This window comes from Diceros bicornis, chromosome 32 (genome assembly GCF_020826845.1).
Source record: "Diceros bicornis minor isolate mBicDic1 chromosome 32, mDicBic1.mat.cur, whole genome shotgun sequence".
Classification (NCBI taxonomy): Eukaryota; Metazoa; Chordata; class Mammalia; order Perissodactyla; family Rhinocerotidae; genus Diceros; species Diceros bicornis.
The window spans coordinates 31,085,702-31,102,522 of NC_080771.1; the positions used below are offsets into that span (position 1 = coordinate 31,085,702).

A 16,821-nucleotide genomic window follows, 5' to 3' on the forward strand; every position below is an offset into this window, starting at 1 on the left:
GGGCTGTGTTTGCAGGGCCAGACTCCTCTATGTGTACACCCTGAGGGTTGGCTTTGGACAGTTTGCAGAAAACCCAGGCCCCATGGACTGGGGTCAAAGCCCTGGACACAGCTGGAAGGCCAGCCAGGTGTCCTGTTCTTAGGGTTACAGCCTGCTCTCTGCCAGTCAGGTGATAAATGAGGCCCAGGGTCCAAACCAGTGGGTCAGGGCAGAGTGCTGGCTTTTCTTTGGAATATCTTCGTGGTTCTCTTGGGAAGTTTGCAGCAGATTTCCTGGGCTCCTGACGTCAGAGCTGGGTTATTATTAGCCAAGGCTCCTCTGAGCTGGCCCACCATGGGGGCACGGCTGTGGGGCTTTCCCTGAGCAGAGGAAGCAGGCAGGGGATGCCAGCTTAGCTTGGAGGAGCCGCAGAGCAGGACATCCAGGGGGATTTACCCAGAACACGCCCAGAGCACGTCGGGGACCAGGCATCCCTCATTCTGAAAACACCTCAGCGACCGGGGCCTGAGCCAGCACACACTCCTGTTTAGTTCTTTGCTGTGTGGTTTTTTATGTAACAATTTGATGTCCTTGAAAGACTCAGGGCCTAGGTTTGCTGGTTCCTCTGGTCTGCCTCCTGCTGACTTATTTCACCTGTGTTTATTCCCTCCCTGGCTCCCGTGGGCACAGGATTCGGGACCCCAGCCTCCATCCACAGCCACACACTGTCCTTTGGGGGTTCTGGGCTGTGTCCACCAGTGAGACAAGCATGGGCATGGCAGAGCGGGCCGCTGAGAGGCCTGATCATTTCTGGAGGAAAGGGGACGGTGGTGCCCTCATTGCCCACCCCTGCCCTGTGCCCCTGGCCCCCACCTGAGGAGCGCACTCTCTCTGTGTTTGTCAGGGGGTGTGAGCTTTAGGGAGACAGGGTAGTGTCGTCCTCTTTGGCCCTGACTCTCCATCAGGAGGCTTTTTCCAGGGACCCGCAAAGCAGAGGGGGCGCCCTGCCTGCTGGCCCCAAGTGCCCAGGGTGCATTTCAGGCCTGGAACACACCCCTATTCTTAACGTGTGCATCTGCCAGTGTGTGCCCTCTGGTCCAAAGGTGGTGCCGGTGGGTGAGGGCCCGAGTGTACAGTTGGGCCTGCCCGTGTGTGTGTGCAAGAGCGTGCCTACACATGGGCAGCGGCCCTTAGGGCACATGGGGAAGAACTAGCAGCTTGTGAGACTGAAGACAACTAAGCTGGGCCTCCTGCCCTCAGTTCGAGGACGTCACACCCCTGGGCAGGGTGGGGTCAGACAGCCTGGTGTGTGGGCTCCTGAGAGAATGGCCGGCTGCTCCCTCACCTGTCGCAGCGGGTCATCTCCTCTCTCGATATTTTGTCCAAGTGAATCCACATCTGCTCCTTGTTCTCTTCTCAAACTGTGTGGTTTCTCCCAGACCTCACAGTTTTCAAACTTTTGTTCTAGAACAATGGACCATTGTTCAAAGTAAATCATACCTGGGGGTTCCTGGTAGCACAGTTTGAGAAACAGTGATGTAGAAGGAACCATCCTTTTTGGCATTCCCTGATAGAACGCCCCGTTGGTCCTAAAATAGAGGGCTGCCCTGCCCTGTGGAGGGAGAGGTCTCAGCTACATGGGCCCCTGAGCCTTCGGGTGGTTTTCCCTCTGGGGTGTCGGAGGCACAGCCTGCCCACAGGAGAGTTTGAGGGAAACAGAGCCGCCCTTAGTGAGTCCACTCTGGGCCGGCTCTCTGGACATGCCCGGGCAGCCTCTCCTGCCGGACTTCAAGGCCGAGACCCCAAGATCTGAGGAAGGGTTATTTGTCTTGGATTTCCCTGATTTCTAAGATCCCAGATCCGATGTCCTCATCCAGGGGTTGGAAACTCAGCACCTTCAGGTCCAGGCGGGTTAGCAATGTATTGGAGCAGGGGACCTTGTCTGCTCCGCCCGAGGGCCTTCAGCTTCAATTTGAAAAACAAAACACCATGCTGGTGAAATCAGATATGTCTGAGAGCTGCATTTGGCCTGCAGACTGCTACCGGCTCATCAAAGCCGGGAATTGAAAAGTCACAGAATTGTCAAGATGCTGGTGTCCAAACGCTAACCCCCTGGTGTTCACGCACCCAATGTTCACAAGACTCCTCTCTGAGACCGCACACTCCGAGTGTTAGCGCTGCGAAAGCCTCACTCTGTTAAATAGGGGTCGTGTCAGAACAGACTCCTGTCTGGACCGTCAGAAACCATCTCAGACTTCCAGATCAAAACAAAAAGCAGACGAAAGATCCCATCCCCATCCACTTTTCTCCAAAAAAATGAAAAAAGAGCTATGCAGCAGTTTTCAGCAAGGGAGCCCAGGGACCACTGTGGGCTGGGTGCCTGCGGGCCCTGCTGGCAGCCACAGACCATGCAGGGCGTTCGCAGCCCGCGTGGCCTGGCTGGACCCTGCTGAGCTCGGCGCTGACCGTGTCCTCTCTCCCCAGCACTGCAGAGAGCGGCCCCGGTCCATGGTGGTCATCGAAGTGTTCACCCCCGTGGTCCAGAGAATCCTCAAGCATAACATGGTAGGTTTCCTGACACCCTGACCGCGGAGCTGGGGGAGGCCAATGCCGGCCTGTCACTTTTCCAAAGATTTGGGGCATGACAGCCAGAACCTGGGGTTGGGATTCTCTTTAAGTGGGGGTTCTCGTACAGCCTGTCCTGCTTGGCTGTATTATTTTTCAACAGAAAGAATCTTTTCACGGTAGGTAAGAATAACGAAAACACTCTGGCTGGGCGGGAAGAGATAAGTCTCCCGTGTGTAGAGTCACAAATAATGTCTGAAGATGCTCCGCCCTCAAGGAGGGGGAACTCCTTTCTCCTTAGGTGGGGGCTGCCCATAGTGACGTCCCCTCAGAATGTACAGTATGGAAAGGGGAAGAGAGAGACTGTGTGGTGGAGGACCCAGGCTGTCACGCCCTGGCCAGGGGTCAAGGTCACCACCAACAGTGATAAGCCATGGGGATAGCATACACCCTTGATGTGGGGTGAGGAGAAGGGCACTGTACCTCTCAGGTTTTCCTCTCTCAAACCCGTAACCCCAGTCTAATCAAGAGAAAAACAGCAGACCAATCCCAACCGAGGGGCATTCTACAGCACACCTGACCAGGCCTCCTCAAAACTGTCCAGGTCATCGAAAACAAGGAAAGTCTGAGAAACTGTCACCACCCAGAGGAGCCTAAGGGGACATGATGACTAAATGAATGTAATGTGGGATCCTGGATGGGATCCTGGGACAGAAAAAGGACATTAGGGAAAGACTAAGGAAATCTAAATAAAGTATGGTCTTTGGTTAGTTAAAAAAAAAATAGTGGCAGAGTTTAGTTGCATACTTATAGCAGAATTACGCTTGTGATGTGTGTGCCCCTTTGCGTTCTCTCCTCAATCCAGTGAGAGCAGCAAATATCATTGTTTTCTCCATATTACAAAGGGGGAAACTGAGGCTTAGCAAGGTCTGCTAACTGGCCCCAGGGGCCACAGCTGGGAATAAGCGTAACTAACATCTACTCACAGATGTTCATTGAACACCTTCTTAGAGCCAGACGTAGTGTGATGCTCAAGTATATTATATCATTCAGCTGTCATGACAGCCCCATGACTTCCTTTTACAGATGAGGAGGCTGAGATCCAGAAGATTCCATAGGTTACTCAGGGAATCTATGAGTGGATGTGGTGCTCACAGGTGGCCCTAAGGAGCAAGGAGTCTGAAGCGAGGGCCAGTCTTCCAACGTGCTCTACTGAGCCAGTCACGGCCTCGACCAAAGTCACATGGGTGATGCGGAGGCATCTGTGTAATTGCAGCTCAGGTTGAGCCACTTAATTAGTTGTGGGGTGCCCATGACTCCTGCCCCCGAGCCCTGTCAAGATTCAGCATGTGAAAACAACTCTGAAAAAGAATGACCTGCAACAGTTTAGTTTGTGAGGTAGCTTTCCTGTCTCCATACCATGACCCTAAAGAAATTATACAACCTACCCCAGTCAGAAATGGAAATGCATGACACGTGTGCTACTCTCCCCCCAACACTCATGGCAGATATCATTAGTTGATTACAGCACTCTTCCAGCAGAGCCCAGAGATAGCTTCATCTTTCTCAACACAGCATTCCAGGCAGCCACTACCAGCTGAACCCGTGCTGGTAACATACGAATTCTGTTTACCATTCTCGACCCTGAGCAATCACACACCATAATTGAACAGTTGCTTATTTCTGAGATCCTCTTTGATTTGAGATAAATGTATTTCGTATTTTCTGAACACAGGGAAGAGGGATACTCCATCTGATTCTTTCTCCAGGACTAGCAAACTCCCCACTGAGGGAGATTTCTGCCTTACTTTGGGCTTTCATAGTTTCAAGGACACTCTCTGGCTTCAGCCAGCTGGGAGGAAAGGGACTCTGTTAACTTTAAAATCCCTGTGGCTGTGGTGTGAGGTGAGTCCAGAGCAAAGGTTCTGGAGTTTCTTTTGCAAAGGACCTTTACGCATCACCACTTGTCAGTGACAGAGCCGCACCCCCAGGGGGTACTTGGCCAGTCCAGGCCTCCTCCGGCACAGAAACATTTTTGCATATTCCATGGTAGTCCATAGACCATTTAATAAGGCTTCTCTCGGACATCTGCCCTCAAAGGGGAAAAAGCCAGAATTCAGACAGGCTCCCACGGCTTAACCATACATCATTTCCCTTATATTTGGTTAGTTTTATAGGCCTAAAGTGCTGACCATGTAATAATTTTCTGGGTAAAAATCAGAACAGCTACTGGGTAAATCCAGAATTTATAGCATCTGTTTTGGCAAATCAGGGACAGAGATCAGGGACCCTCAGGCGTGAATCCTCACTTCACTTTGAAAGGACTCCTCCCAAGTGAGCTTCAGCGTCTGGGGATGTTGTGAACCAGTGTGCTCCCACTTTGCTCTGGGCATCTGCTGATTACTGGGGACTGCCTATGAACTGTCGGAAGAGGACTGCAGACAGGACCGAGGGGGACTGGGCCCTCCTGCAGAACAGACGTGTGGAGCAGTGACTGTGGCCTCTGCCAGGTGAAGGGAGCCCAGCAGACCTCGGGCGTCACTCATGTAACGCTCCCCAAAGCCTAGTCATTGGCTGTGGGCCACATACGCCGTTGTGGAGCTGGGGTTCACAGCTGGCGTAAGGGGTAGAGTCACTGAGTAGTGAGTGTGCCTAACCTGCCGCCCGCCACGCACCTGGCGTGTAGCGTAAACAGGGACTTCTCTTCACCCCACAGGCAGTGTTTCTCATTAAGGAGGCACTTGAACATTTGGGAAGTGGGGGCAATCATAGTCCACGGTGGTGTTCTGAGATTTCAGAGCTTCCCCTATTCTTGGAGTGCATCTCTTGCAAATATATCATGTGCCCATTTCATGGATGAGCAAACTGAAGCTTAGAGAGGTTAAGAGTCTCCAAGAGTGTTCCTTGCTAGGCCGAAAGAAAAATTAGATGCAAATGGAAACAGTCCTTTAGTATGTTCCCCTGGAGATCTGATTCGAACAGTTCGTTAAACTGTATCCCCAAGAATGACTGGTCTCTCTGCCCACATGCCACTCATTTGAATGTTCTTGAGGCAAAGGAGGCAAGAAGATGTGGCTGTGGTCCCTAGTGGACCACTGGGTGATCTTACTTTCCAAGGGGAGCATATTTGACTCTTCCAAAGAGGTAAAATATCCTTCACGCACATGTCAAAAGGCCACCAGAGCCGTTCATAATGTTCATTTCCTAGGAAATACCTTGACTATCCAGAAATCTAATAGCAAATTTGACGGCTGTTACCTTTAGCAGGGCTCAGTTGAAGCTGTTTTCATAGAATCATAAATCCCTGGAGGTGGAAGGGGGCTTAGAGATTGGTTCTTCCAACCCTCATTCCACAGCGGGGACATTGAGGCCTAGAGAGGGGCATGGCAGCCCAGGGCCACACAGGTTTCCTGTCACTCTTTTCCTGGGAACTAGGGGACCCTGAGTGTCTTCCTCAATTTGAAAGCACAGTCAAGCTTCAGTCTCCTCTTCACGCGTGTCTGTGTGTGTGCGTGTGTGTGTGTGGGTGTGTATGCCTGTGCACGCACATGTGTGTTCCTTCTGAGCTTTCTCCGTGGCTTCTGCTGCCCCCTGTATCTGAAGGAATAATCCTAGTGGGCAGGATGTAAGCAGATGAGCCCCCCCGTTGTCGCGAGGACCATAATTCCGCCCCTTGGACTCCAGGTGAGGAAGCAGCAGGCAGCTCTAGACTCTTGCTCCTGTGAGCTGGCGGGGGGGAGTGGTAGGCACGCGTTCTGCTCAGCGCTTGCATGAGGCCCGCGGGGTCAGTGAGATCCGCAAGGAAAGTCTCCGCTGTCTTTATTGTAGATTTGAGTCCTGATTCAGGTGTTTTTTAAGTGGCTTCCACTGAGCAGGGGCAGGAGGAGGGACAGGAGGATGAGTCTGGAGACCACCAGGCTTCCCTCTGATGTCTCGCTGGTCAACCACGTCCTTTTTCCGGAAAGAGTTGGGCTAAGAACACACTGTGACTTGCCCTCCTGACTGTTCAAATGCAGAGACCGTGGGTTTAGAAGTCCAGTAACAAAGCTGCCGGGTCCCTAGTGGCGGACGTGGAACGGGAGCAGGGTCCTTTGCTGGCGACGCTGCTCTCAGCTACACCATCTGTGTTATTCCTTCTGACAAGTCTCCAGCCGCCAGCCACCGCGGGGGTTTGCCTTCCACGCTTAGCTGAGCTCCTTCGCCCGCCCCGCTGCTTTGCTGCGATGGGGACCCTGAGAACACATCCGTCTCCAACGTTGTCGCTCATTGGAGCAGCAGGGGTCCCTCTGTGCTGCTCCATGCCCCTGAGTTAGGCTTCAAGCTGCCGTGAGCTGAGGCGCCCGTTTGCAGCCCAACCAGCTGATGGAGCCGGAGTGCGGTCTCCTCCCGCGCTGGGAGCGCCGCGTTCCTACATTGCGGGTCATTCCTCCTCCCGCCTCCTGCCGCTGCCCTTCCAGCCTGGCTGCAGCCACACCCGGCCACCTGCCCTCCGCCCCGCTCCCCGCCCAGCGCACACCTGCCCTCCCGGGCCCCAGCTCACACGCGCGGGCACCTCCTCCCGCACTCCACGTCACACACACACGCGCCTCCTCCCGCACTCCACCTCACACACACACACGCCTCCTCCCACACTCCACCTCACACACACACACGCCTCCTCCCGCACTCCACCTCTCTCACACACGCCTCCCCCCACACTCCACATCACACACACACACGCCTCCTCCTCCCACACTCCACCTCACGCACACACGCCTCTCCTCCCGCACTCCACCTCACACACACACACACTCCTCCCACACTCCACCTCACACACACACACGCCTCCTCCCGCACTCCACCTCACACACACGCCTCCTCCCGCACTCCACCTCACACACACGCCTCCTCCCGCACTCCACCTCTCTCACACACACACTCCTCCTCCCGCACTCCACCTCACACACACACGCGCCTCCTCCCGCACTCCACCTCACACACACACACGCCTCCTCCCGCACTCCACCTCACACACACGCCTCCTCCCGCACTCCACCTCACACACACGCCTCCTCCCGCACTCCACCTCACACACACGCCTCCTCCCGCACTCCACCTCACACACACGCCTCCTCCCGCACTCCACCTCACACACACGCCTCCTCCCGCACTCCACCTCACACACACGCCTCCTCCCACACTCCACCTCTCTCACACACACGCCTCCTCCCGCACTCCACCTCACACACACACACGCCTCCTCCCGCACTCCACCTCACACACACGCCTCCTCCCACACTCCACATCACACACACACACGCCTCCTCCTCCCACACTCCACCTCACGCACACACGCCTCTCCTCCCGCACTCCACCTCACACACACACACGCCTCCTCCCACACTCCACCTCACACACACACACGCCTCCTCCCACACTCCACCTCACACACACACACGCCTCCTCCCGCACTCCACCTCTCTCACACACGCCTCCCCCCACACTCCACATCACACACACACACGCCTCCTCCTCCCACACTCCACCTCACGCACACACGCCTCCTCCCACACTCCACCTCACACACACACACGCCTCCTCCCACACTCCACCTCACACACACACACGCCTCCTCCCACACTCCACCTCACACACACACACGCCTCCTCCCACACTCCACCTCACACACACACACGCCTTCTCCTCCCGCACTCCACCTCACACACACACACGCCTCCTCCCACACTCCACCTCACACACACACACGCCTCCTCCCACACTCCACCTCACACACACACACGCCTCCTCCCACACTCCACCTCACACACACACACGCCTCCTCCCACACTCCACCTCACACACACACACGCCTCCTCCCGCACTCCACCTCACGCACACACGCCTCTCCTCCCGCACTCCACCTCACACACACACACGCCTCCTCCCACACTCCACCTCACACACACACACGCCTCCTCCCACACTCCACCTCACACACACACACGCCTCCTCCCGCACTCCACCTCTCTCACACACGCCTCCCCCCACACTCCACATCACACACACACACGCCTCCTCCTCCCACACTCCACCTCACGCACACACGCCTCCTCCCACACTCCACCTCACACACACACACGCCTCTCCTCCCGCACTCCACCTCTCTCACACACACGCCTCCTCCCGCACTCCACCTCACACACACGCCTCCTCCCGCACTCCACCTCACACACACGCCTCCTCCCGCACTCCACCTCACACACACGCCTCCTCCCGCACTCCACCTCACACACACGCCTCCTCCCGCACTCCACCTCTCTCACACACACACTCCTCCTCCCACACTCCACCTCACACACACGCCTCCTCCCGCACTCCACCTCACACACACGCCTCCCCCCACACTCCACCTCACACACACGCCTCCTCCCGCACTCCACCTCTCTCACACACACACTCCTCCTCCCGCACTCCACCTCACACACACACGCGCCTCCTCCCGCACTCCACCTCACACACACACACGCCTCCTCCCGCACTCCACCTCTCTCACACACACGCCTCCTCCCGCACTCCACCTCACACACACGCCTCCTCCCGCACTCCACCTCACACACACACGCCTCCTCCCGCACTCCACCTCTCTCACACACACGCCTCCTCCCGCACTCCACCTCACACACACACACGCCTCCTCCCACACTCCACCTCACACACACACACGCCTCCCCCCACACTCCACCTCTCTCACACACACGCCTCCTCCCGCACTCCACCTCACACACACGCCTCCTCCCGCACTCCACCTCACACACACGCCTCCTCCCGCACTCCACCTCACACACACACACGCCTCCTCCCGCACTCCACCTCACACACACACACGCCTCCTCCCACACTCCACCTCACACACACGCCTCCTCCCGCACTCCACCTCTCTCACACACACGCCTCCTCCCGCACTCCACCTCACACACACACACGCCTCCTCCCGCACTCCACCTCACACACACGCCTCCTCCCACACTCCACCTCACACACACGCCTCCTCCCACACTCCACCTCACACACACACGCCTCCTGCCGCACTCCACATCACACACACGCCTCCTCCCGCACTCCACCTCACACACACACACACTCCTCCTCCCGCACTCCACCTCACACACACGCCTCCTCCCGCACTCCACCTCTCTCACACACACGCCTCCTCCCACACTCCACCTCTCTCACACACACACACGCCTCCCCCCACAGTCCACCTCTCTCACACACACACTCCTCCTCCCAAACTCCACCTCTCTGTTTTACAGATACACACACACACACCTTCACCCACACTCCACCTCTCTCTCTCTCCCTCACACACACACATACACACCTCTTTCCCACACTCACGTCCCTCTCACATTCACCCTCACTTGTCTAGCCAGCCTTTTTCGAGCTCATCCATCTGTCTCATCTGCCTTTTGGATCCCACGTGCCTTTTGAGGGTGGCTTTTTCTACCATTGAAAGGACAAGGTCATCGAAGGGTCATGAAGTTTAATTCTGGGGCCCAGTGCGTGGCTGGGGCCACCTAGAGCCGGAGCCCACGCCTGGGAACCATTCTGCCTTGGGGCCATGTCTGGTTCTTGAGCCGCTTTTCCGCCCTCACTCAGGAGAAGGAGCAGTGTCTCTTCACTGAGGACGACAGTGATTGGGGACACAGGGAGCTATATTTGTCCAGCTACCTTTGCCTCCTCTGTACCCCCAGGAAGTCCCAAACCCCCCAAATTGATGCCCCCAGCTTGGGGCAGCGCCTGACTTTGCCGTGCTGAATGGCCTCAGATAATAGCTCCCAGAAAGCAGGGGGCCCAGAAACTCCCAGGCGGCTGCAGAAGAAGAGTTTCTAGACTCCCCAAGGGTTGTTGGAGGCCTGGCTTGACATCACGGCCATGCAGAAGCGAAGCCCCAGCTTGGCTGTCCTCTGAGCACGTCTGTGTGGCACGCTGACCCCTGCCCTTCCACGAGGGTGGGTTGGTGCCACGCCAGTGGAGTGGCTGTAAGTGCCACTGTGCTGGGACGTCTCCACAGGCAGCCATCCAAGGGTGTAAGCAAGAGTGTGACGGGCCAGTTCTTTGAAGTGAAAAATGCATGTGCTTTCTAGAAAGAGAAGGTCGTCGGTGTCTCCCCATTGCCTTCCACCCTAGCAGCTCTGGGCACAGCAGGGCCCCACCACCCCTCTGGTCTCCTGGCCTCCGCTGCAGCGGGTCCCGACTCCTGCGCTCTGCTCTCTCCGCAGGACTTTGGGAAGTGCCCGCGCCTGAGGCTCTTTACTCAGGAGTACATCCTTGCCTTGAACGAGCTCAACGCGGGGATGGAAGTGGTGAAGAAGTTCATTCAGAGGTGGGTCTCCCAGCCGACCCCTCCCCACCCTGGCCTGCGAGCCAGCTTTCCTCTCCCCCAGAACCACTCTCTCCATTGGTGCCCAGAGGAGAGCCAGGGTGGTGTTCAAGGGCCCCCATCATCTCTTCTTCTACGAGGGTCTCCTCTGGATCCTCCCGACCACGTGTGGTCTGAGACACTTGCTGTGTGACACTGAGCCAGTCACTGTACCTCTCTGATCCTGTTTCCTCTGCTCTTCACAGAGGATAAATTGTGTGATTAAATAAAATGATCTACAAGGAAGCCCCTAGCACAGTGCCTGGTGCTCAGTGAGGAAGTGGTGACAGCCCTGAATAATGTGTAGATTTCTGCTCCCTCGGGCTGTGGGTGCCGGGTGTGTAGTAAATGCTCTCCTGGTGGCCCCGGAGAGTCATCTTCAGGGACTTGAAGAGCCACCTCCCAAACTTGGCCAGGAGGAAGCCAAATATTCTGGTTCTTACTCCCGTCTGGTGTTTGGGGGGTTTTTTGCTTTTGCTTTGATTTTTAATTTTCTCCCTGTGCCTCAGTTTCCTCATCTGTAAAGTGAGAACCGTAGTTTCCATTCGATCAGTTAACGTGAGGGTTCAGTGTGCTGATACGGGAGACACTAAGAACCACGCGTAAGCGTGGCGGGAGTGTTAGCAGTCGTCCTCACGACTCTTCTCGTTTCTTAAGAAAATCAGAAGAGGCTGTTTGAGCCAGTTCCAAATACACTCACGTGGCAGCACAAAACATTTCCAGCCCCAAGTGATGTGTCCTCCTGCGGGAGCCTTGGTGCCTCAGGGTCCCTTTAGATCCCCCAGTGAAGGTTCGTGAAAGGTTTCAGGCCCGGCCTCTCTTCGTCCCTGTGGCCATAACAGTTTTCCAGGAACGTAACAGGTGTTATCCCCAGGCCCCAAATAGCCCCAGGGCTAGGGGTATTAGCCCCATTTTACAGGTGGAAAACTGAGGCACAGACATAGCCATGATAAATAACAATACTTGGCATTTGTGGAGGACCTAACAACTGTGTCCCAGACCCCATGCTAGGCCAGGGTGACCATGATAATTTTTCTTCCAAGGCAGGCCGCTTCTGAGAGCAAAATGAGGTGTTGTCAATAATTATTCCAGAACCACCAGGCATAAAAGTGTCTATCCCAGGACATATGACCACCACATGCAAAGTCTTCCCATAAGTTAAAAAAGGGGTCTTTACTGTAATTCATTGAAGAGGGGGCTGTTGTCCCCATTTTAGAGCTAAGGAAACTGAGAGTGGAGAGTTGAAGTAGCTTGCCAAGGCCGCTCACCTGGCCTTGAACCCAGGCACCCTACCCCTGTCTGGAGCCCACAGCCTGGAGCTTGGCTCTCTGCTGCCTGTACCTGCAGAGCTGGGACCCGACCTACCCGCTCGGCTCTGCCTGACCAGAGCCCCGGCCTCCCCCTGCCTCCCTGCCGTGGGCGTCGCTCCTGCAGCCGCCTCCTCACCCTGCCCTCTGCTCTTTTCCAGCATGCACGGCCCCACGGGGCACTGCCCCCACCCCCGGGTCCTGCCCAACCTGGTGGCTGTGTGCCTGGCCGCCATCTACTCCTGCTATGAAGAGTTCATCAACAGGTCAGTCGCCGCCGACACTGGGAGGGCCTGGGTGGGGCCCCTCTACCACCCCGGGGGGGGGGACAGGGAGGGGCCAAGTCACTAAGGATGGTGGCTGGTACACATCTGACCAGGCCAGGGAGGTGGAGTGGCTGTCACCACGCTGCCTCCAGTGTGTGTGCCAAATCCCATGTGCTCATTGGTTCCGGGACCCAGACCCAGGGATGTTACTGGAAAAGCAAATACCAGGAATCAACACTGGCCGCTGCAAGCCCGTTGTGTTGACTTGGTTTCAGGAGCAAGTGTTTTATTCTGAAGATTTCTCACCACCTGGCACATTCATTGGGGCGTGTACGTATGTGTGTGAGAGTGTGTGGGCATGTATGCACATGTTTATGAATATGTGTGAGTCTGCATGCGTGTAAATGTGTGCACATGTAGGTGTGAAAGTGTGCATGAGTGTGCACTAGGGGGTCGCAATAAGGTCTACTCCCTTTCACCTCATCTGTAAGCAGAGAAGCTTATTCGCTGCGGTCTTACATGTTTCTGGAGTGCCTGCTATGCACCGGGCATGGCGCTGGGTGCCGGGGGGGTAAACAAGTCCACAGGTTCCCTTCCGCCTTGGAGCTCTGCTGCAGCAAGGAGATGATGGACCAGTGAATACGCAGGGTCGTGTCAGATGTGAGAAATGTGTGAAAACAATAAAATGGGGCAGTGTGGTGGAGAGTGGCTGGAAGAGGGCGTGGCAGGGCCACTGCGTTGGGCACAAACAGCTTATTAGGAAAGTGACCCCAGGCAGCACTGGAAGGGAGCCTGGGAAGGGAGGACAGCCAATAGAGTCTGTTAATAAGCAGGCCACGACTGTGGGCACCTGTGCATTCTCCACTGGGGCCTCCCGGGAGACTGTGAAACAGAGTCATTCCCCTGAGGGACCATGACGCTAGGGTAGTTACTCACCAGCTCCCATCCCTCCCTGATTGAGGATTGCCCTGGGATGCAGAGTGACGTGGATGCCATTAGTTTGTGTAGAACTTTCTACGGTGACCTCTGGGGTCACTGGAGAGGATATGATATGCAGGGCCCAGATGGCATCTGCTGCAGCCATCCTGTCCAGTTGTTCAAGTGGCACACTGCACAATTCCAGGGGGACCAAAACGTGTCTAGGCACTGCTAGAGCTGAGGCATAGCAGGATTGTATTTCAGTCCTTCCTCAAAGAAAAGGCAGTGGAGCATTCTGAGTCACTGAAAACCTGTGCAAATGGGGCTCCTAAAACAAACACTGTACTTTGAGTTCTTGGGGAAGAGGCTGCAAAGGAACCTTAATAAGACAGTATTTTCTTATGACAGGGCTTGAGAAGGGAGGATTACTATTTTTTAATGTCCTCAGCCCCAGGTCCTGATATTCAGGGGAGATCATGTCCAATCTTGAATCATTTCCCTGTTTAGAAAGAGGCGATAGTACCCTCGGGGCCAGAGCATGAAGGTGTCATTCTGGTCATTCCCAAGTGCCTTTCTGTGCCCTATAGCATGTTATATTAAAAGGAAAGGAGGAGAAGAAAAGGAAGAGGAAGGTGAGAGGGCAGTGCACAGCCTGTACGACCATCCCAGCATCCCTTTGTGCATGGATGGTCACCTGCCTTGGCCTCGCACACGCTAGGTCTGGAGCTGATCTGCATGCATTTCACACTCAGGCCACCCTGTGGAGCAGGAAAGGCCTGAGCCGTGTCCCCCCCACACACCCTCAGGCTCCTTTTCCTCCTGAAGCCTCTGACTCATTGCAGCCTCCCTGGGCCCACTCCATGGACGCCTGAGCTGGGACTCGGGTGGGGGCGACGGGAGGAGCAGGAAACGGCAGATCCCAGAGTTTGCCCTCTGCGTCTCCGAAGCCCTGCCGGGTGCCCTAGGCCAAGGTTTCCCTGACTCGGGAGCAGGGAGCAGGACAAGGACGCTGGAAATCTCTCCCCCAGGATAAGAGCAGAGGTGGAAAGAACCAGGGTTAGGAACTGCTCACACTGTTGCACAGATAGAAGATCAGGGCCAGCAGCAGCCAGCCCCCGTCCTCCTCTCACCCAGTCAGCGCTCCCACAGTGAGGGCCCGTTGCGTGCCAGGTGCTGAAGGCACAACAGTGAACCAGAGCAAGTGGTGTAGCAGCAGGTGGAGGCGTGGGAGCGAGCAAGCAAGCGGGTATGGTGTGGTTTGCTCGGGGAGGCGTCATTATCAAGGCCTACGGCCAGGAGTCTCCAGCCCGGCTGCAGAGGAGGTTGATAGCAGCATCGTCTGTAACAGCCCAGACTACAATCTGCCTCGACCCCAGTGCCCTGCAGCAGTAGAGTGGGTCAGTAAGTTGTGGTCTGTTCACACAAAGGAAGACCACGCAGCAGCAAGGATGAAAGTGCAGTGTAACAGGCAAACCGCGACTCCATCTCACGAACGTGACGTTGCTGAGACGCGTACTGTGTGATTCTTTTTCCTTGAAGTTCAGGAACACGCAGGGTGAATCTGAGGCGACAGAGGCCAGAGTAGGCCACCTTTGGGGTGGGGAGTTCGGCAGAAGGGCGTGAGAGAAGCTTCTGGGTTCCTGGAAATGTTTACAGCTTGATCCAGTCAGTGATTCTCAACTGGGGGCAGTTTTGGCCCCCAGGGGATATTTGGTGACATCTGGAGACATTTTGGGGTGCCCCAACTTGGGCAGGAGGAGGGGCGCTGCTGGAGCCCGGGATTGCTGTGAAAGCCGCTGCTACGCGCAGGGCAGCCACACAGAGAATTAGCTGAACCGTCTGATGGGCCCGAAATGTCTGTGCCGAGGGAGGGAGTCCTGGTCCGGTGGGTGGTCGTTACAGGGCTGTTTGAGAAGTCCTGTGGCTCTGCACCGAGCTTCAGGGACGCCTGCACCGTGTTTAAGTCATCCCTGGGGGCCGCAGCCTGGGGCGTTCGCTGCATTTGGAAGCACACCCCTTCCCAATCCCACAGTCAGTGATCGCACACCGGGGGCTCGACTTCGGTTCTGGTGGGAGTGTTTAGACCCAGGAAATTGGCCAACACTACAAATCAGGGCTCCTTTTTTTCTGGAGAGTTGGATGTTAGACATTTACCAGCACACCGCTGGTTAGGGCTTACAGAAGGAAATAGAAGGCCCCGCCCTCTGCAGTCTTGATTTAATTGGGATGGCCCTGGCGTTGGTTTTTTTAACTCTCCAGGCAAGCTGAGTGTGTGGCCACAGTTGAGAGCCCCTGCTCTAGGGGGAGGTGAGGAGGGGTCCTTCAGGGAGGTGACATTTAAGTTGAGACCTCCTGGCTGTCAGCCAGGCGAGAGGCAGGACAAGGTGATCCAGACGGAGAGAACAGCGGGGGCAAGGCCTGGCCGTGCAGACGGAACTGCTGTTGTCACGTTTTTCCATTATGGTCCTTCAACACCTGCTGCAGAGTCCCCTGGGCTGCTGCTTTAAAATGCAGATTCCGGGCACAGCAATTTTGGCAGGGGGCCCGGAATCCGCATTCTTGGCAAACTCCACAGGTGGTCAGACCCACGCTAAAAGGCCACTGCAGGGGGCAGATGAAGGACACTGAGAAGCAAAAGACGCAATTGGAGAGGAGGGCTGGCCAGGCCATGGAGAGCGTGTCCAGCTGAGCTTCTCAAGCCTCCCGTGCCGAGCAGCTCCTGGGGGTCCTGTTAAAGTGCGGGCGCAGCAGGTCTGGGCCGGGGCCTGACCCTCACTGTCTAACACTCCCAGCGAGGCCCAGACTGCTGGTTAGGGACCACACCTTGAGGGGCACAGATGTACCTGTGTTTCAGTTGTGGAGTTTTTACTCTGAGCACTGAAGTCACTGATGGATTTTAAGTAGAGAAGGAACTCGCTGAGATGTCAGTTTCCAAATTCCCCTCCAGCCGCTGCTGCATGGAGGATGGACTTGGGGGGCAAGCGTGACCGTGGGGGGCCCCCGTGAGACGGCATTTACGGCCAGGTGCCCAGGGTGGAGGCGTGGGGCGGGCGAGGCAGGTCCTGCTGCCTCCTGCACAGGCTGCCCCAACTTCCAGCAGAACCGGCCAGCCCCCTGGGAGCACACCATAGCCTGGGTTTCAGATGATGCCATTAGTCCGTCCAGGAAATCACCTCCCGGGCTGTGAAGCTGCCGTGACCTTTCCTGGGCTCAGGTCCATCCCACCCGCTGGTCAGTCCCTGGAAGATAAAGCGCCGTGATGTCCCCCGGGCCCATCCTCAGTGCTCTCAGTGGGTACAGGATGTACTCACACGCGAAAGAACAGACAGCTTGACCCAGGTTAGCGTAGTCGCTGGAAAATCACCCGATCTGAGCCAAACAGCCT

The 16,821-nt window shown here is 56.2% G+C and overlaps 1 protein-coding gene across 1 annotated transcript in view; it reads left to right on the top strand.

Moving 5' to 3' along the window:
- The window catches only part of CMIP (c-Maf inducing protein), a 241,356-nt gene that overhangs the window by 194,222 nt on the left and 30,313 nt on the right, over positions 1–16,821 (top strand). The window contains exons 7-9 of the mRNA XM_058528354.1: positions 2,464–2,544; positions 10,806–10,909; positions 12,414–12,518. Of these exons, the coding sequence (XP_058384337.1) occupies positions 2,464–2,544; positions 10,806–10,909; positions 12,414–12,518 (290 nt within the window). The remainder of the gene's footprint in view (positions 1–2,463; positions 2,545–10,805; positions 10,910–12,413; positions 12,519–16,821) is intronic.